At 41.6% G+C, this 20,252-nt stretch overlaps 1 protein-coding gene across 12 annotated transcripts in view; it reads left to right on the top strand.

Moving 5' to 3' along the window:
- RAF1 (Raf-1 proto-oncogene, serine/threonine kinase) overlaps window positions 1–20,252 on the top strand; it is a 76,719-nt gene that overhangs the window by 49,515 nt on the left and 6,952 nt on the right. For 6 of the 12 annotated variants that reach the window (XR_014823828.1, XR_014823829.1, XM_021069350.2 and 3 more), the window contains 8 exons: window positions 1,063–1,175; window positions 3,772–3,874; window positions 4,180–4,337; window positions 6,270–6,368; window positions 8,551–8,704; window positions 12,483–12,510; window positions 12,621–12,748; window positions 13,232–13,349. Coding sequence is in view for 8 of the 12 variants with exons in the window: in XM_021069350.2 (XP_020925009.1) it covers window positions 1,063–1,175; window positions 3,772–3,874; window positions 4,180–4,337; window positions 6,270–6,368; window positions 8,551–8,704; window positions 12,483–12,510; window positions 12,621–12,748; window positions 13,232–13,349 (901 nt within the window). In the remaining 4 variants the exon portion in view is untranslated. Of the gene's footprint in view, window positions 1–1,062; window positions 1,176–3,771; window positions 3,875–4,179; window positions 4,338–6,269; window positions 6,369–8,550; window positions 8,705–9,291; window positions 9,352–12,482; window positions 12,511–12,620; window positions 12,749–13,231; window positions 13,597–13,859; window positions 15,071–20,252 lie in introns of those variants that run through there. The other 6 variants (XM_021069347.2, XM_021069348.2, XM_021069349.2 and 3 more) reach the window with 4 other exon arrangements.

Here is a 20,252-nt window from a genome sequence, read left to right as displayed (position 1 = left end):
TTATATAGCTGCCATTATTAGCACCCTGGGCTCCCATGCTTTCTCTTGGGCCTTTCTGAGTGTCTTCCTAGCTTTTGAGGATTGAGTACAGGTGCATGTGGAGGGGCAGGGGTGTATACTGCTAAGGCTGCCTGGAATGGGTGTGTGTGTTTATTTAAACTATCAGTGATATTTGTCCTTACAGCAGGGCAGAGGCTCTGTTTCCTCCGCTTCCTGCTTGCCCTCACTCATGTGAAGTGCATGTGAGATGCAATTTTTGTTAGGAAGATCAACCATTTTGTTGAAAATAGGTTGAAATACAAATTTTTGACCAGGAAGACCCATAATTGTTTACAGATTGGATTGGCTTATTTTCCTTGTTGGTGGATATTTATGCTGCATGAACATTCCCTTGCATCAGACAAATGAGAGATGTACGAAGGGAAAGTTTGACCATTTTCTCTTTCCCAACCATTTTGCTAACATCTGAGTATATTTCTTTTCTCACTCATACAACATATATAAACCCTTTAAATAACTTTACTCTTTTATTCTGAAGACTATTTTCCCCCATTAACATATGATGGACACTTTTCTGCCAGGTCATTGTAAGTAACATAGTAGAGCACAGTGTGATACTTACAGACATTCCATACTTTATTCAACAGCACTCACCTGTTGCTGGACATTCCAGTTGTTTCCCCTCTGTGTGTGTTTACATTATAGTTGACCCTTGAACAACTCAAGGGTTATAGACACCAAGCTTGTGTTCAGTTGAAAATCTTGAGTATAACTTACAGTCAGCCCTCAGTATATGTGGTTGCTCTGTATCTGCTGTTCCATATCTTCAGATTCAACCAACCACAAATCATGTATTTCTGTTTTTTTTAAAAAAAATCCATGTATAAGTGCACCTGTGCAGTTTAAACCCATGTTATTCAGGGTTCACCTATACAAGCAATGCTATCATAAACTTCTGTATGACACCTTTGCAAACTGGTGTATTTATTTCTTTGCTCACCTTTCCAAGGGGTGCGTATGTTCACCCTGTGTTGGTTCTAAAGGGTTGTCCTTTGTTTGTAGGTCAATGTGCGGAATGGAATGAGCTTGCATGATTGCCTTATGAAAGCTCTCAAGGTGAGGGGCCTGCAACCAGAGTGCTGTGCAGTGTTCAGACTTCTCCATGAACATAAGGGGTAAGTTCTCAAAAGTCAGCCAGTTCTACCTTCATATTAGTAAGGATCTCCTAGCTTCAAATAATAACTACTTCATTTAAAAAAGAATTTGGGAGTTCCCCTCCTGGCTCAGTGGTTAACAAATCTGACTAGGAACCATGGGGTTGCGGGTTCGATCCCTGGACTTGCTTGGTGGATTAAGGAGCTGGCGTTGCTGTGAGCTGTGGTGTAAGTCACAGATGCGGCTCAGACCTGGTGTTGCTGTGGCATAGGCTGGCGGCTACAGCTCCAATTAGACCCCTAGCCTGGGAACCTCCATATGCCGTGGGAGCAGCCCTAGAAAAGACAAAAAGACAAAAAAAAAAAAGTAAATAAAAAATAAAAAAGAATTTGTACTAGCTTCCTGTAGAATAGTGAGTATTTGAATATCCTTGTCTACAAAGAGACAATTCAGAAGAATAAAACACTAATAAGAATGTGAATTTTTTGCTTGGATATTACATTGAAAAATAAAATACATGTTAGGTGTTAGATAGTGTTTCCATAGAAGGAAATAGTAATGTGATGGTATCTTGAGAACAATGATTCTTGTCTTTGCTGTAATTCATTATACAGAGTGGTTACTCAGAATGTATTTGCATTATTATTTATAGTTAAAGAAGGCTGTCTTTAGGGATTGATTTTTTATGATTCACTCATTCATTTTTATTCAGTCAGTATTTACTGAATCACAGCAGTTTGACAGATACTGGGCTAAAAGATGCAGGAGAATTCTGCTTCAAGGAAGATCCATAGCTTATCCTATTTCTAATGGTGGTGGCAAGATAGCAGCATCCCCACAAAGTCTAGGAGTAACACCTCATAGCAGCAGAGCTATCTACAACTATGGTATTGTCATGCTCCCCCCTTAAAAAAAAAACAATCTGGGGTTATAATATTAACTTTGTTCTTGGAAAGTGCTAGTTCTGTTATTGATCTTTAGCTTACGTTTTTTAATATTTCAGGGGGCTCCCCAGTTTGAGAGACTAGCCTAGGGAGTGAGTCTGCTCAAAAGAGTGAGCATAAATTCATTGGTATTATTCCTCTCAGCTTAGGAGGCATTTTGCTGAAGTGCAAATCTTTGAGCACATGTCAGCTTTATCTGGGTACAGTCCCAGGCTGGTTCCCAAGGCAGTGTATAGTGCCTCTTAAAGTCTAGAGAGGCTCTGAGACAGTGACAGGCTTGAACCATTCTCAACCAAGGCTGCATTTGTTGGAGCTACCCTGCATTCTCTCTGGGATGGACACCACCTGAAGACTGACCCTCTCCGTCTTTGTTAGGGCAAAACAGGACTTTGGAGTAATGTGGGATTTCCCAGGCTTTTTATAGGGAATTATATTAAGGGATAGGTTATTTACTGTTAGATAATCAGAAAATGCCTCTAATACACTTCTGGTAGGTAAAGGGAGAAGTTTGAATGGTCTATAGATGTAGTGTTCTCTCCCTGTCTGAGAACATTCTTCCTTCCAGAGAAGGGAAGGGAACTGGGCATTACTTTTTACTTAAATGTATCTTTTTCAGTCTTGTTTACTCTAGGCAGAGAAAGAATGGTCTCAAAGTAAATTTAAAGACAGTTAAGTCTTTCATCAATTTGTATTTACAGACCCTGCAAACAATTCTATAGATTTGAGCCTGTTATTAATAGAAAAGTAGATTTCACTTGTGATTCCTTTCTATTTATGTATATTCTAGATTGATGTAGGCAAGTGAAGCCTAAATTTTGCTACTGTAACAGTATTTATAACCCATTTGGTAGGATTTTAGGATTTTTATAGGATTTTACTGTCATGAAGTCCAATTTACTGCATATTTCCTTTATTGTGAGTTTGTTTTATTTCATTGTTTAAAGAAAACTTTCTCTTTTTTTTGTCCTTTTGCCTTTTGCACATGTAGGTTACCAGGCTAGGGGTCTAATTGGAGCTGTAGTTGCTGGCCTACACCACAGCTCATAGCAACGCCAGATCGTTAACCCACTGAGCAAGTGCAGGGATCGAACCTGCAACCTCATGGTTCCTAGTCGGGTTCCTTAACCACTGAGCCATGACGGGAACTCTGAAAACTTTAAGAGTATAAACCTTGATGTCTGACTGACCTAGATTCCAAATAGTCCTTTACACTCTCTGTGTGGCCTTGAGCAAGTTACCTTCTTAGAGCTCCAATTCTCTCATTTTAATAATGGGGATGGGAGTTCTCTCCATGGCTCAGCGGTTAACAAACCTGCCTAGTATCCATGAGGACGAGGGTCGATCCCTGGCCTTGCTCAGTGGGTTAAGGATTTGGCATTGCCATGAGCTGTGGTGTAGGTCACAGACTTGGCTCGGATCCCAAGTTGCTGTGGCTGTGGCATAGTCCAGTGGCTTTAGCTCCGATTTGACCCCCTAGCCTGGGAAACTCCATATGCCGCAGGTGTGGCCCTAAAAAGACAAAGAAAAGTTGGGGGGGGGGAATAAATAAGTTAATGTTGTATGCGATATAAGTTAAATCTTATGTAGCATGAGCTAAATGGTAGCTGTTATCGAACTCTTACTTAGTTTAAATATTTTTCTTTTGTGTTCTGTTTTTTAAAATTCTTTTTAGTAAAAAGGCACGTTTAGATTGGAATACTGATGCTGCCTCATTGATTGGAGAGGAACTTCAAGTAGATTTCCTGGATCACGTTCCCCTAACAACACACAACTTTGTGAGTTACAGATCTCTTCTGTCTTTGTAGTATGTTGGGTGCTTTGGCTGGCATAATAGGAATTTCTCAGAGAAAATAAGCATATATGATGTTGGATTGTTTAAAACTATCTATGCCATTGTTTACAATAAGGCAGTTTAGGTTTCGTTAGATCACAGATGTCCTTTAATTTCTGTGTATGAGTTTCACAAGTGTTGGAAGTATCATTCTTGATTCTAATAAAACCTCTTGGGGCCAAAAAGGAAATTATTTTATCTTTTGTTATCATTTATTAAGCATAATTCATACCTGTGTTCTTGTTCCAGGCTCGGAAGACCTTCCTGAAGCTTGCTTTTTGTGACATCTGTCAGAAGTTTCTGCTAAATGGATTTCGATGTCAGACTTGTGGCTACAAGTTTCATGAACACTGTAGCACCAAAGTACCTACTATGTGTGTGGACTGGAGTAATATCAGACAACTCTTGTAAGGCATCACTCTTTTTTCAAAGAATGTAAGAGGGTAGGAAGGTATGAACTCTTTTGAGGGTTCTTACAGTATATTTGACTGACATACCTGGGTTTTAGACTTATTTAATGAATTATCACGATCTGGAAATGTTCTACTTCAGAGACATGACAGTTTTGAAACTATCAAGTTTTAATGTGTATAATTCTCTGAAACGAGCTGGTAGGACTATTACCTGTCAAATAGAGATTGATATACTGTGATTCAGTAAGGCAAAGAGCAAAGGGATATGAACTCCCTCCCCCCAGTTTTTTTTACTAGGTTGCCAGTCAACTCTATTCCATATTTTTTTAAATACACAGAACAGACCTTTGACATTGAGAAGGAACACACAGTATGGTTGATTCTGTTTTTTTCACCTCAGGGAAAACATTACACCTAAAATGATTTTACAGGAGTTCCCTCTGTGGCGCAGTGGGTTAATGATCTGGCCTGTCTCTGTGGAGGCGCCAGTTTGATCCCTGGCCCAGCAAAGTGGGTTAAGGATCTGGCGTTGTGGCAGCTGTGCCGGAGGTGGCAGCTCTGGCTCAGATTTGATCCCTGGCCCAGGAACTTCTATATGCTGAAAGTGTGGCTTAAAAAAAAAGGTTTTACAGTAGACCTTAAAAAACACACGTATCCCTCGGAAGACAAACCAGTTACTAAAATAATTCATTCCATAGAGACAAACTAATTTTTTTTTAAGTACGGTTTAAATTAAAAGTACTTTTTAAAACTGTTAACGGGGATATGAAAAGTCACAGTTGAGCTTTTTTTTCCTTTTTGAGGGTACTAGAAAAATTAAGGAAGTGTTATTAAATCATGATGGGAACATCTTTTTTGCTTTCCTGGTAGTCACATGTTGTTTTTGCAAAGAGAGTTTGGGTAGCATAAATAGCACAGACTTTGGAGTCCAGCAGACGTTTTTGGGAGTTCCTTGGTGGAACTTGGCATTTTTACTACTGTGATCTAGGTTGAATCCCTGGTATCCTTGGTCTGGGAACTGAGATTCTACATCAAGCTGCTGCACACTGCAGCCAAAACCAAACAAACAAACTCCTCAGTGTTGTCACCTCTGAGCCTCAGTTCACTCATCTGAAAAAAGGGAATGTTACTATCATTGCAAAGTTTTTATGAGGATTAAGTGAGGTAATGTGAACTTGCTGGGCATTAAGTGCTTATCTCATGAAGGGAGGATGTCCTGATTAGTATTAATATCTCTTTCCTTATTTATGACTGTTGGTGATAAAGATGATTTATTATTCATATTTGTCTTTTTTTTTTTTTTTTTTTTTTTTTTTTTGCTTTTTTAGGGCTGCACCCACTGCATATGGAAGTTCCCAGGCTAGGGGTCCAGTTGGAGCTTCAGCTGCTGGCCTAAGTCACAGCCACAGCAACGCAGGATCCGAGCCGCGTCTGACCTACAACCACAGCTCATGGCAACACAAGATTCCTGACCTACTGAGCGAGGCCAGGATTCAAACCCACATCCCCATGGATACTAGTTGATTCGTTTCTGCTGTGCCACAACGGGAACTCCCTCAGTCTTTTGATCAAGACATAATGTTTCCAGAAAAGCTCTGCATGATTTAGGTTAGTTATAAAGTGCCCTACTGTGTATAGCTTTTGAAAAAATTATTTTGATACAGCTGGACATTGAAGCAGCATTTCCTAAAAATGCACATTAGAGACTCTGTGTTCACTGGCAAGTCAGGATTTTTCACATTCCGTAGTCATTCATACTCAGTCACTTGGTTTGGTAGTCCCTTTACTCTGGTAGCCCAAATGGTCCAAGAAAATGTGACTAGGAATAGTTCGGCCTGAGTAGTTATGAGTTTGCAAGGCCAGGCAGGCTGACTGTAAAATTATTACCACAAGTCTATAAACCAGTCTTTCTCTGATTTCATTTAGATTGTTCCCAAATTCCACTGTTGGTGATAGTGGGGTCCCAGCACTGCCTTCTTTGACAATGCGTCGGATGCGAGAATCTGTTTCCCGGATGCCTGTTAGGTATTTTTTATCTACTGCTTTTCTTTTGGAAGGTTTTATTGGTGTGGGTGGGATTGAAAGCATGGATGCAAAAGACAGGAGTTTCCTTGCGTTCCTTCCGCCCTGTGTAAACCCTTTGCTGCTTCTGTGGACCCCAGTGTTGGTGTTAGAGCAAAACGTAGTTCTTTGTGGTCCTGTAGTTCTTGAATTCTGGAAAGTGACTGTGACTATAGTTTATTCTGTTATCCTAGCATGTCCCTTTGTTCTCATTACGTTTTAAAGAACTTGAGATTTTTGCCTTCCTCATTATGCATGTGCAGTGAGCCTCAGGGAAAGGGTCCCAAAACAGTAAATAGTGATTCAATAAAAGTAAAACTCTCAACTTTGAATTACTTATTGTAGGCTTACATTGCTAAAACCATGGTACCTAATAAACTGCTCTCTTTAAAAGCATCTAATTAGATGTTAGTATAATATCTATTTTATTTTTATTTATTTATGTGTCTTTTTAGGGCTAACCTGCGGCATATGGCGGTTCCCAGGTTAGGAGTCCAATGGGAGCTGCAGCCACTGGCCTACACCACAGCCACAGCAACACCATATCCAAGCCGCGCCTTCAACCTACACCATAACTCATGGCAATGCCAGATCCTTAACTCACTGATTGAGGCCAGGGATCAAACCCTCATGCTCATGGATCCCAGTTGGGTTCATTAACCACTGAGCCACAAAGGGAACTCCTAAAAGCTGTTTTAAGCTTTGAGTTAACATGTCTCAGTGTTACACATGAATTTGGAACCAAAAACAAATCTACGTCTTTATTCAAAGTATCTGACTTTATATATATTCATAATTTTTTTTTTTTGGGGGGGGTCTTTTTAGGGCTGCACCCGTGGCATATGGAAGTTCCCAGGCTAGGGGTTGAATTGGAGCTGAAGCCACCAGCCTACGCCACAGCAACATGGGATCTGAGCTGAGTCTGAGACCTATACCACAGCTTATGGCAACACCAGATCCTTAACCCACTGAGCGAGGCAAGGGTTCGAACCCACATCCTCATGGATGCTAGTCATGTTAACTAACTGCTGAGCCATGACAGGAACTCCATATTCATAAAACATTTAATGGCCTTTGTAAACCTATCATGAAATTTGTTAAAGGTAGCATATTTTAGAACAAAGAATCTGAATTGATAATCTAGATGTGTTTGTATATGACTTCTATTTTTCTTGATAATTTGAAAAGCAAGTCTGACTGAAAAACTGTAATTGTCAGTTCCCTGGTGGTCTTGTTAGTGGTCAGGACCTGGTGGTTTCACCACTGTGGCCCAGGTTCACTGCCTGGTCTGGGAACTGAGATTCCTTATCATGCCGCTGCATAGTGTGGCCAAAAAAGAAAGGAACTGCTTGCTTTTGAAGATTTAGATACATTTAGATGGAAGAAACTGGGGTTCTGAGAGCATTAGTGTTGAATTGCCTGGAAAGGCAGTCTTTCAAGGAAGTAAAGCAGTTTCTTTTAGAAAAACCATCTTTTTGTCCCTTGAATTCATGCATGGTGCTGCTTGAATCTGAATAGAACTCAGAGTAATCTTTTGAGCAAATAATGAAAATCGTATACCTAATGCATGTTCCCAGTTTGGTTGGTGGGAGAGTGGTTTTGGGTAAAAGAGGCCAGTGATACATTTCACAGTTAGGTATTGAAACCTAAAAACTCAGCTCACGTTAATTGACTTTGTGAGCTGTTTATGGGGGAGAGGATTCACAGTGGATAAAATTCTGGCCTGTTTGTAGACATGCTTAGTAGGTCTGACCATCTGTTTAAAAAAAACTTCTTTAAAGTTTTCTAATTTGGTCTCATAATTAACCTGAATAAGTCCCAGCTAGCTTAGTAGAGGGTAGTATGGTTGGTAACTGTTAATCTCTCTCAGAGGTTGTCTAAAAATTTAGAGTATTCTGTAGAGGTGGTTTATTAAATAGAAGAAAACTAATAATGTATCATTTCTTTTCACATGAATTCCAAGCATGTATATTTCCTTTTCTAAAATAAATGGTGCATATTGAAAAAAAGGAACATTTTTTTGTCAAAGGTTGTAGTTCAAGTAGGGTTTGTCCCAAGTATCTTAATGAAGTAGATACTCGAAAGACTGCCTGTACAGAAAGCTCAGTATCAGTCACGGAATTTTCTTTCTCCTTCTCTCTACTAGTTCCCAGCACAGATACTCCACACCCCATGCTTTCACATTCAACACCTCCAGCCCTTCCTCTGAAGGTTCCCTCTCCCAGCGGCAGAGGTCGACGTCCACACCCAATGTCCACATGGTCAGCACCACCCTGCCTGTGGACAGCAGGATGATTGAGGTAATGGGGCCCCTTGCGGGTGGTAAAGATTATCAGTCAGCTATTTGATTGGGGTTTACTGTTGTGTCAGAGAGTTCTGGGTTTTAAACCTGATAAGGAATGTTGTAGCACTTTCTCAAATTCCTGGACTTTTAAAATTTCTTTTCTTATTCATTACATCTTGAAATTGGTTTAATAATCTGGTTAGTGTATCAGTCGAGGGGAGAACTAAAATTTCAAATTGAATTCATTCTTTCCATATCAGATTAGAGTAGGATTTCAGTGAACTAGTGAATAAGGTCTATAAGGAGTAGTTTCTTTCTGGTTTGGAAAAGAAAATAATAGTGGTAGAGAGGTACAAACTCTCTGAAAGACTTTTAAGTGATTTTATTTAGAAATGAAAGGGTAGAGTTATAGGATTTTAGGTATTTAGGGAAATATAAAGGTGCCTAAAGCCTGGTGTTTTCAAACTGCTTTTTCTTTTCTTGGCTTTTTTTGTATGTTCTATTTGTTTGGTTTGCTTTCTAGTTCATCTTTAATAACAACTGAATACATAAAATACTTCCTTTGTTCTTTATTCTTCTTTATTTCTCATTGCTTTGGACTAGAATAACAGCCTGAATGCTTCTCCCAGGGCGTGGTCCAGACGATTTTGTTTGAGGGGAAGAGTAGGTATTTTTCTTCATGCCTTTGCTTTCTTGTAAATTAACAGGATTGCTAAGACTGTCAGACAGTAGACTATCAAAAATGAAACAATTACTAAACTTACTGTTTCTTGTCAGACTTGTTTTCATGTTTTCTTTCTTGGCAATAGCATAATTTAGGAGTAAACAAATATTGTATGTGATATTGCTGATAGGTGAAGTCAGTTTTCTCTGAGATTTTGAGGCCAAGGGTATGTATGTATGTATGTATGTATGTATGTATGTATGTATGTATGTATGTATGTATGTATTGCTTTTTTAGGGCCATGGCCACAGCATATAAAAGTATCCAGGCTAGGAGTCCAATTGGAGCTACAGCTGCTGGCCTACACCACAGCAACAGCAATGCGGGATCTGAGCCATGTCTACAACCTATATCACAGCTCACGGCAGTGCCGAATCATTGACCCACTGAGCAAGGCCAGGGATGGAACCCACATCCTCATTGATACTAGTTGGATTTGTTTCTTCTGTGCCATGATGGGAGCTCCCAAGGCCAGGGGTATTAAAAAATTAAAAAAAAAAAAAATCATTTTCCATCAAAGACTGATGCTAGATTTATTTAGTTGGTACTCAACAGCATCACTATTTATATTTTGTTTAGAAACCAAATGTGTCAGTTTGGTTGCTATGCCCTGAAAATTCTTGGATAAACTTTTATTAGAGACACCTTTGCTCTCTCTACATCATGGATTGTTTCATGAAAAACTTCAGGGCCACCTGCCACCTCAGGCACAGCTTACCTCACTCAGACTTCAGATCATTTTCAGTATACTTTTCTTAGCCATGAGAGGTGGCTAAGGTCTGAACATAAGAGTTGGCTTTTGAATGTGGGGCCTAACCTGGTCGTTTGGGGGCACTTTTGTTATCACAAGATTATTGTGAGAAGGTCATATGTATGCAGGCTATGAACTTTATTTCTATTTTATTGTGAGAAGCCCTCATAATATACAATGATATATATACCACTTACTTTTCTTCTAGTGTATTATTTATTCCTGTGTATATATATACTCTAATACTTAGAGGGAACACTGAAAGTGAAAAATTTTGAATTTTTATTATAGAGTAACTGGCACATCTGTTGTGCTTAATCCTCTCTGTACTTTAGAAGCAGAGCATCTCTGATTCCTGTTTTTTTTTTTTAATTCACGTATGATTCATCATTTAAAAAGTAAAACATCCTTGCTTTGTTTAAACCATTTTAGTTCTCTTTAATATTTAGATTTCAAGATGATGAAAAGTTTCTCTCAGGATAAATGAGTCCAACTATAGAAATTAGCACAGAATAAAATATAAGTTATATAGTGCATGTAGGGAAGAAAATTACTATGACATTACAAAAAAATCCTAGTGTATGGGAATGTAATTCTGGTCAATAAAAATACCTCATGCCATACTTTTACTGACAACAAAGAATAGATTAGTTGGATAATAAAGCTATAGCTGCTGGATATTCTATTGAAATTCAAGTTATTTTTGTACAAAGTTTTGTCCACCTAGCAGTCATCCTGTTGCACTTAAAAACATGGAGATTCTTAAAAAAAAAAAAGATTCTTTGACTTCTCACCTCCCTCCCAGGCATAGTTAAATTAGTCCTAGTGGGGTGGGGACGCTTGGGAATCTGTTCTTAAACACTTCTCCAGGTGATTCTGAAGATTAGCCAGGTTTGGGAACCCTAGAACCACACCTTGTTGTTAAAATCTCAAGATGCTTGGGTGGGGCTGCCAAAGTGAAGGAGGGGCAGCTTGGTCTCTGATCCTTCTTATCTCTTGTAAAAATGTCATAGAATTCAAGCATTCTGGTAATAGTTGGATGAAAAAAGTATTATGTCTTTACTGTGGTTACACAGAGAAAACAGAGTGGGACTTCTGAGAAAAATACTTTTTGGAGGATATGGGGATCAAGTGGTTTTATATTATTATTATTTGTATACTCCAAGTGAGAATTTCTAAAATGAGGATTTAGGTCTCATGGAGGGGCCCTGTAATTTTTACACGTTCCACCCAGTTTCTAATAAATACTAATGGTAGCCTTGACCTCTCACCTGAGAAGAATGACTCAGATCCATGGGGTGGTGATTTTTGGTTCTGTTTCTGTCACATATTGGTTGTGTGACCCTGGCCATGTCTCTACTCGTTTACTTGTGTTTTCTTATATGTAAATGTAGGTTTTGGACTAGGGGATTTTTTTTTTGGTGTGTGTGTGTGTCTTTAGGGCTGCTCCTGCGGCATTTGGAGGTTCCCAGGCCTAGGGGTCTAATCGGAGCTACGGCTACCAGCCTACGCCACAGCCACAGCAACGCCAGATCCGAGCTATGTCTGTGACCTACACCACAGCTCACAGCAACGCAGGATCATTAACCCACTGAGTGAGGCCAGGGATCAAACCTGAAACCTCGTGGTTCCTAGTTGGATTCATTTCCGCTGTGCCATGACGGGAACTCTGAATCCCTCATTAAAAATTTTTTTTTTTTTTTTGTCGTCTTTTTGTCATTTCTTGGGCCACTCCCATGGCATATGGAGGTTCCCAAGCTAGGGGTCGAATCGGAGCTGTAGCCACCAGCCTACACCAGAGCCACAGCAACGTGGCATCCGAGCTGCGTCTGCGACCTACACCACAGCTCATGGCAACGCCGGATCGTTAACCCACTGAGCAAGGCCAGGGATCGAACCCACAACCTCATGGTTCCTAGTTGGATTCGTTAACCACTGCGCCACGACGGGAACTCCCCCCCATTAAAATTTTTAAAATGATTATTTTGAGGTTCACTGGAGCAACCATTGGAAAGATCTCATCTGGATAGTAACTTTGCTAGCCTTCCTTTAAAGGGTATCAATTTGCTGTTGCCTTGCCATTTCCATCGTATGTGAGAAATTCACACCAGTCCTCCTAATATTTGATGATCTTGGAGATATTGGCCACAGACATTTGATGAATTTAATTAAAGAAAATTTAGAATATATAATTATACCTTTTATATTCTAGAGGTTTTATAATCTAGTTTGCTCCTGCAAATCCTCCTCCTCCCTTTCCCTCCCCCAGAGAACATCTTTTCTAGAGCAGAAACTGACCAGCTTCCTTTTCTATTTCAGGATGCAATTCGAAGTCACAGTGAATCAGGTACTTGTTGATTAAATCATTTAGCAAATAATAATGGGCTTTTTCTCTTTATGCTGTGTATCTTCTGTTGGCTTATCCATGTGTGGATTCTGTTTGTCTTGTCTATTAAGCCTCACCTTCAGCCTTGTCCAGCAGCCCCAACAATCTGAGCCCAACGGGCTGGTCACAACCGAAAACCCCTGTGCCAGCACAGAGAGAGCGGGCGCCAGGATCCGGGACCCAGGAGAAAAACAAAATTGTGAGTATGGCTAACAGTACCTCCTGTGGGTTAGGATGCAGTAAGAAAAGCTGAGTCAGAAATGAGCATGCCTTTAATTTTAGGGGTGAGGTGACTAAATTAATATATTAAAAATGTCAGTGCCATTTTTGGCATGCTTGCATTGGAAAACTTGATGATTTGTTGCAAGACAGGGCACAACTAAAATGATACTTTCTCTCAGGACATAAATTGGAATTATAGTTTATCTTTAAAAGAAATGGGGGAATTCTCTTGTGGCACAGTGGGTTAAGGATCCAACATCACTGTAGTAGCTTGGGTTGCTGCTGTGGCACAGGTTTGTTCCCTGGCCCAGGAACTTCCACATGTGGCAGGCATGCCCCTTTCCCCCCCCCCCCAAGATATGGGAATTGGATGGAATTGGGTTGATCTTTTCTTTGACACCCTCATTAGATAGGCTTTTACCAGTCCATGAAATGTATTTATGATCTCTGCTTGTTTCAGAGGCCTCGTGGACAGAGAGATTCAAGCTATTACTGGGAAATAGAAGCCAGTGAAGTGATGCTTTCCACTCGGATTGGGTCAGGCTCCTTTGGAACTGTTTATAAGGGCAAGTGGCATGGTAAGTTTGGGGCCCTCCCTTTTACTGCTAGGGTGAAGTCAAGTCTCAGTCCAGAGAGGGCCAGGCAGGCTCACAGTTGCACTCTCCAGGGGTATTGGATTGCATCTGAAGATTAAACTTAACTGGAGTTCCCATCGTGGCTCAGTGGTTAATGAATCCGACTAGGAATGACGAGGTTGCGGGTTCAACCCCTGGCCTTGCTCAGTGGGTTAAGGATCCGGCGTTGCCCTGAGCTGTGATGTAGGCCGTAGACGTGGCTCGGATCTGGTGTTGTTGTGACTGTGGCACCGGCTGGCAGCTACAGCTCCGATTCGATCCCTAGCCTGGGAACTTCCATATGCCATGGGAGTGGCCCTAGAAAAGGCAAAAAGACCAAAAAAAAAAGAAAAAAAGAGAGAGAGAGAGAGATTAAACTTAATAGCATCTCAGTGAAATTTCATACTATTTTATTTTTTCTTTTTCCACTGTTCCACAGCATATGGAGTTCCTGGGCCAAGGATCAGATCCGAGCCACAGTTTCGACCTAAGCCACAGCTCATGGCAATGCCAGATGCTTAACCCACTGTGCCAGGCTGGGGATTGAATCTGTGTCCCAGCACTCTCAAGACACTGCCAATCTCATTGTACCACAGCAGAAATTCTCATACTGTACTTTTTAAGACAGTGCTGTAATTGGTATGAAAAGTTTTCAGGATAATTAGAAAGTGGTGAGCAAGTGTTCAGTCAAATGTCACAGACTCTTCTGCACTTTTTTTTTTTTTTTTTGACCACCCTTGCAGCATGTGGAAGTTCCTAGGCCAGAGATCTAACCTGTGCCGTAGTTGTGACCTGTACCACAGCTGCAGCAGTGCCAGATCATGAGCCTGTGGGCCACAAGGGACCCCTCAGTCTCTTATAAAATAATTAAATAGTGTGCATGTGGGAGGGACATGCTTTTTAAGTTCCCCAAATGAGTAAGATACTGCTGCTATTAGAGGCGGGCATGGATTCTGGAAACTTAATGTTGGAGAGGAGCTTAGAGATTTTACATGCAAGAAAACTAAGGTCCATAGAAAGGGAACTAACGTGCCCATGGCCATACAGTTGGGCTCAGGCAAGCCAGGAGCCTCCTAAAACAGGTTTTCTTTGCTCTGCCTTGGGATTGGTTGTGGGACTCCCTATCCAACAGGGAAAGCAAAGACTTTATTATTATTATCTTTTTTTGGTCTTTTGTCTATTTAGGGCCACACCCAAGGCATATGGAGGTTCCCAGGCTAGGGGTTGAATGTTGAATCGGAGCTGTAGCCGCTGGCCTACACCAGAGCCACTGCAACGTGGGATCTGAGCCGCATCTGCAACCTATACCACAGCTCATGGCAATGCCAGATCCTCAACCCACTGAGCAAGGCCAGGGATCAATCCCTCATCCTCATGGATACTAGTCAGGTTCGTTAACCACTGAGCCACAGTGGGAACTCCAAAGACTTAATTGTTAAATCTGTGTGGAGTGTTAGTGTTCTTATTTTAATAGAAACACTTTGTCACTTGGGAGATATTTACTATTTTAATGTCTGTAGCCAGTTTGTATACTTAGGCAATATAAATAACATTTATCTGTCAAGTTTTTAATGCCTTTCGCTTTAGGATATCAGCAGAATATTTTCTTTAAAATGCTGCATGTTCCCCGAAAGACATCTCTTCTAAATTTAGATTTTAATAAACCAGAAAAATCACACACAAAACGTGGAGTGTCTCAGTGCCTGTATTTCTGCTTTGGATGCCACATTTTTCTTTATACATTAATGGGCAAAGCTTGAGAGAATTTAGGAGCATAAAGTGCATGGAACATTAAAATTCAAGGTGTTAAAAACTGAGAAACCCCTCCAGTATTCTGAGTAGCTTAGTAGTTCATTAACATATGGGTTTTCCCCTTGTAACTAATCATCTGACAAATTTCTGATTCTTTGAGGGAACTGGCAGAGGAGTGAACATTTGTAAGTTACATGTAGGATGTTGATTCCTTTTCTTTTCAAAATTGAATCAAATATACTTCTGGCCTGCCTCCTGGGTCACTGAGAAATTACACTATGGTAGAGTATTTTCCAAATAGATGTCATAAATGTCTTGGTGATCCCTTAGAAAGAAAAATACAGTTTTGAGAGATAGAGTGCTTGTATCTGAGACAACAAGGCTGGAAGTAATTTCAGGAAGTAGAACAGTAAATACTGCTTTTAATGCTTCCATTAGGAGCATTTTATCATTTTTATACATTTTAAAGCCTTAGCTAAAAGCCAGTAGATGAAGTTGTGCCACAATTTAAAGCTCCCTCTGATTGAGCACTTTTATATGGGGGTTTCATAATTTTTCAAAGCGTTAGTTACATTTGTGGCAGTACTGCCTTTGAGCTTATGTTTTCTCTCAATCCTGAGCTTTTAGACTATGGTGAGATTTATTTGCTGCAGGGTTACTTCCATTAAGACAACTGTTAGCGTGTAGATAACATCTAATGCTTTTTTTCTTCCTTCTTTCCTTTTTAGGGCCACACCTTCGGCATATGGAGGTTCCCAGGCTAGGGGTCTAATCGGAGCCTTAGCCCCCGGCCTATGCCACAGCCACAGTAGCACCAGATTGGAGTCACGTCTGCAACCTACACCAAAGCTCATGGCAATGCCAGATCGTTAACCCACTGAGGCAGGCCAGGGATTGAACCCACTACCTCATGGTTCCTAGTTGAATTCATTTCCATTGTACCCCCTTTTTTTTCCACCTTTTCTTTTTTGGCTGTCCAGTGGCATATGGAACTCCTGGGCCAGGGATCAGATCTGAGTCGCCGTTGTGGCAAAGACTGGATCCTTAACCCAGTGTACCAGGCTATGGTTTGAACCTGTGTCCCAGTGCTCAGGAGATGCCACCAATCCCGTTGTGCCACAGCGGAAGCACCACATCTGATGCTTTTAAGACTCCTTTTTCTAAGCTAAGAGTCTAAAAAGTCAGAGTGAGCAACAGTGGGCTTTTATGTCAGCCCCTCAGAAAGCAAGCTATGGTCTGTGAATAAAGAGGAGAAATAAGAGGGTCAGGGAACCCATAATTTGTAGATTGTTTTGTACTATACTTCCTTGCTTTTCTGATTCCTATATATAATGTTTTACTCAATTTCTTAAAAATTACAGTTGTTTTGGTGACTTTTAGATTTTTGATTGTGCCCAGTGTCTATGAACAGAAAAGGTCTCAAAGCAGCCAAGATGGAGGCTTCGGGTCTGTGAACTAAGCTCACTTACTCTGTGTACAGAAGAGACCCTTGGGCCCAAGTACAGAGTCTCCTGTTGAGCATGATTTTGGGGTCTGATTTGCCAGTCTCTACTAATTACAAACAGCACATTAAAAGAGATGCTGTCAGACTAATAGCAGCAGGGTCAGTCATGGACAGCATGAGAAGGCTCAGAAACCACTCAGGAGCAGAGCTTCAAACCTGAGAGCACTCTTGGGCCATGGTGTGAAGTCAGCAGCCTGGTATAACCATGACTGGGGGTCCTCATCCCAGGCTAATGCTGAAGGTTATCATTTTGACTGAGTCAATAGGAGGAGGAATAGTGTTCATTCTGTTCCGTTCTAGAAAACAGGGGTGCATATAAGTTTTAGATAATCCCAAACAGTTAAAGCAGGGGAATTAATTGCTGATCAAAAATGCAAAACATTCCAGGTTCACCAACTGATGATAGCTCTTTCTTCTTCAATGGTGGATGAATGATACCAGCTTAATTTCTCATTAAGAATATGATAGGCAATAGCAGTATGTCTTAATTTGCTTGTACTACATTTGCCTGTGACTTTACTATGAAGGAAAAGTAAGAAATTATGTTTGATGAATAATAACTGATTAGTTATTAAGCTGTATTACTGAATGCCAGTTGCATGGAGTGCTGGGGGCGTGGATTTGGTCATGACGCACTCAGCCCCAAGGACTGCTGAGGGCAGTTTGGAGAGCAGCCTTTGTTTTGGGTTTAGACCTAATTATACAGAGGTTGGGCCTACCAAGGCCTGGGAGCCTCAGGCTGGACCCTTAACTCATGACTTCCCCTGTCAGAAACTTAATTGTTGACCTGTGCTGTGAGCAACTAAGTCACTGCTATTCCCTGCCAGAGGCTGTGCCCACTTCCCACTCGGGAGCCTCAGACAGCTTTTCAGTTCATGCCTGCTGACGGATGCATCTTAGACGTCACTCATTTCTTCAGCCAGTGTTTCCTGAGCATTCTTCTAATGCCAGGCATTCTTCTAGGGGCTAGGAATGAGGCTGTGAACAAAATAGATTAAAAATTCTTTCTCTGGAGTTCCCGTGGTGGCTCAGTGGTTAGCGAATCCGACTAGGAACTGTGAGGGTGCAGGTTCGATCCCTGGTCTTGCTTAGTGGGTTAAGGATCCGGCGTTGCCATGAGCTGTGGTGTAGGTCGCAGACGTGGCTCAGATCGCATGTTGCTGTGGCTCTGGCATAGATCAGCGGCTACAGCTCTGATTGGACCCCTAGCCGGGAAACCTCCATATGCTGCGGGTGCAGCCCTAAAAAAAGACAAAAAAAAAAAAAATTCTTTCTCTTAATGTAGTTGATATTCTGGTGGGGATAATAACCAGGAAAAACAAAATATGCAATGTGTTCTAAGTGCTAATGAGAAAAACGAAGGAAAAGCAGGTATAGAGTGGCAGATCTTGTTCACAGTTTTTAGTAGGATGGATGAGGAGTCTGCTGAGGAAGTGGCATTTGGGAAGCAGCAACAGCAGGTGTGGGTGGGCCACTCACTTGGCCTGCCCGAGGAACTCAGGGAGCTCTGAATGGCTTCATTAGGGGGAGGGAGGGAGAGGCTGCATTGAAGCTGATAGGAGTGAGGTCTGGAGGTTGCATTATAGGGTCCCACAAAGACTCTGGATATCTTTAGGGTGAAATGATCTCAGATTGTACAGTATCTTCAGGAGGTTTGGCCAGCCTTGGCCTGAAAGCCAGAGTAATGGGGAGCTAACGAGTTACCTGAAAACACATTCTAGCCCTGGGCACTTCCTGCCAGTAGAAAACCATTATGTGTATGAGTTGAAATCAGTTTTTCTATAATATTTTCCCATTGTTCCTATCAGACTGGATCCCTATTGTGGCAGTTCTTGGAGGTAATACATATAAATTAGGGGATGCTGTAATGTAGAGTCTTGTCTCTGGGATTAATAAGAAAGTGCTAACTGTGAGCCGGCTGGCCTTTTGGTCCCTGTGGTGCTGTTGGGCTCTGGTTTTGGTTTGATTCTGTTCAGTCTTCCCATTAGAGACCTGCATAATTCAGGTATTGCGGATGATTTACACAGTGGTGTAATGCAGATTTGGAGAATAGAATTTAGAAAGAAGATTGAAGGGGCTATGATGATGGAACAAAGAAAAGATGAACTTTTAACAGGGATAAGTCCTGTTCACTGTTCCAGAAAGTAGAGGCTAGAGTTGGAGGCTGTTCAGCCAAGTCCAGGTCAGAGTAAGTCACTGAGAACAGGCTTTGGCTGCTGATGGATTCTCTGAGCTCTGAGGTTGCATTACTGATCAGGTAGGTGACACCGAGGGTGATGACTGGAGCATGTCCAGAGAAGAGCTGTGAGACAGGGAAGGGATTGCCAAGTTCGACTTATGAACTAGGAAGCAAGCCCTCTAACATTTCCCTTCTTCCTGCATCCCTGTCTATCCCCACCCTGTTCCTTTGGACGCCTGTCCACTGCCTGGCTGTCTCGTGGCTCTGCCCTTCAAGTTGACTGAAATATTGGGTCAGTTCGTCTTCATAGGGTTTCTTGCCTCCATCCCCTCCTTTCTACCTCTCCTGTCACCACTGTGCCTGCACTGCACCTGGGGTCTTGCAGCAGCCTCCTCCCTTGCCTCCCTCCTGTCTTACAGATGTCAAATCACATGCTAGAGTTTCTCATACACAACTTGGGTTTATCTCATCCCCCTTGCCTCACCTTTGTTCCTGGTGTTCCTGGTCTAGAATAGCCTCTTCCCTTGGCTTACTTCCAATTTCCTTCAGAAAACTTTTTCTACATCCTTTCTGCAAAGATATTTACTCCCCTCCTCTGTCATTCCCCAATCTCTACCTGCTCCTGTCTTGGCTCAAAATGCTCCAGAATGGGTAATTATGCAAAAGACTCTTGTCCCTCTTCTCAGTCATGAGGAACTTGAGGTTGGGGCTGCATAGTTTGCCAGCTCCATCTTTTTAGAATAAAGCAACTCTGCCATCCAAAGTCAGCAGCACCTTTCAGGCAGCCCTGCACTCTCAGTAAATTCATGTGCCAGTGAACTGGGTGAGAACCATTTTGGTGGGTGCTGTTTCTTGGGAATTTTAGCTTTAGGTGATATAAGCAGAGATCACAGGGCAGCAATTAGGGACCTGTCATAAGAACCATCTCTACCAGTTGGTACTGTCCAAAAGTAAAACGAGTGCTCCAACAGAGGCTGCAGAGGGATGCTGCCAAGGGGATGTGCTCAGTGTGTGGAAGAACCAAGTCATCTTTAAGGTGCCATTGAACCTAACTTCTACTGAGAGGCTAGGTTTTAGTAAATTCGTTTGTCATGAAAATCTGAGATTTTTTTTTTTTTTTGGTCTTTTTTTTTTTTTTGCCATTTCTTGGGCCGCTCCTGCAGCATATGGATGTTCCCAGGCTAGGGGTCTAATTGGAGCTGTAGCCGCCGGCCTACGCGGGATCCGAGCCACATCTGCGACCTACACCACAGCTCACGGCAACGCCGGATCGTTAACCCACTGAGCAAGGGCAGGGATCAAACCCGCAACCTCATGGTTCCTAGTCGGATTCATTAACCACTGCGCCACGGCGGGAACTCTGAAAATCTGAGATTTTAATAAGGGCTTCAAGTAATTCAATTGCTGTTATGACATAACACTTCTGAAAGTG

This window comes from Sus scrofa, chromosome 13, assembly GCF_054392235.1.
Source record: "Sus scrofa isolate SSC_HxYL_T2T_F1_AM1 chromosome 13, Sscrofa_HxYL_maternal_Yorkshire_Landrace_v2.0, whole genome shotgun sequence".
Lineage (NCBI taxonomy): Eukaryota > Metazoa > Chordata > Mammalia > Artiodactyla > Suidae > Sus > Sus scrofa.
The sequence above is the reverse complement of the archived record's forward strand: the minus strand, read 5'-3'. Positions and strand labels throughout refer to the sequence as shown.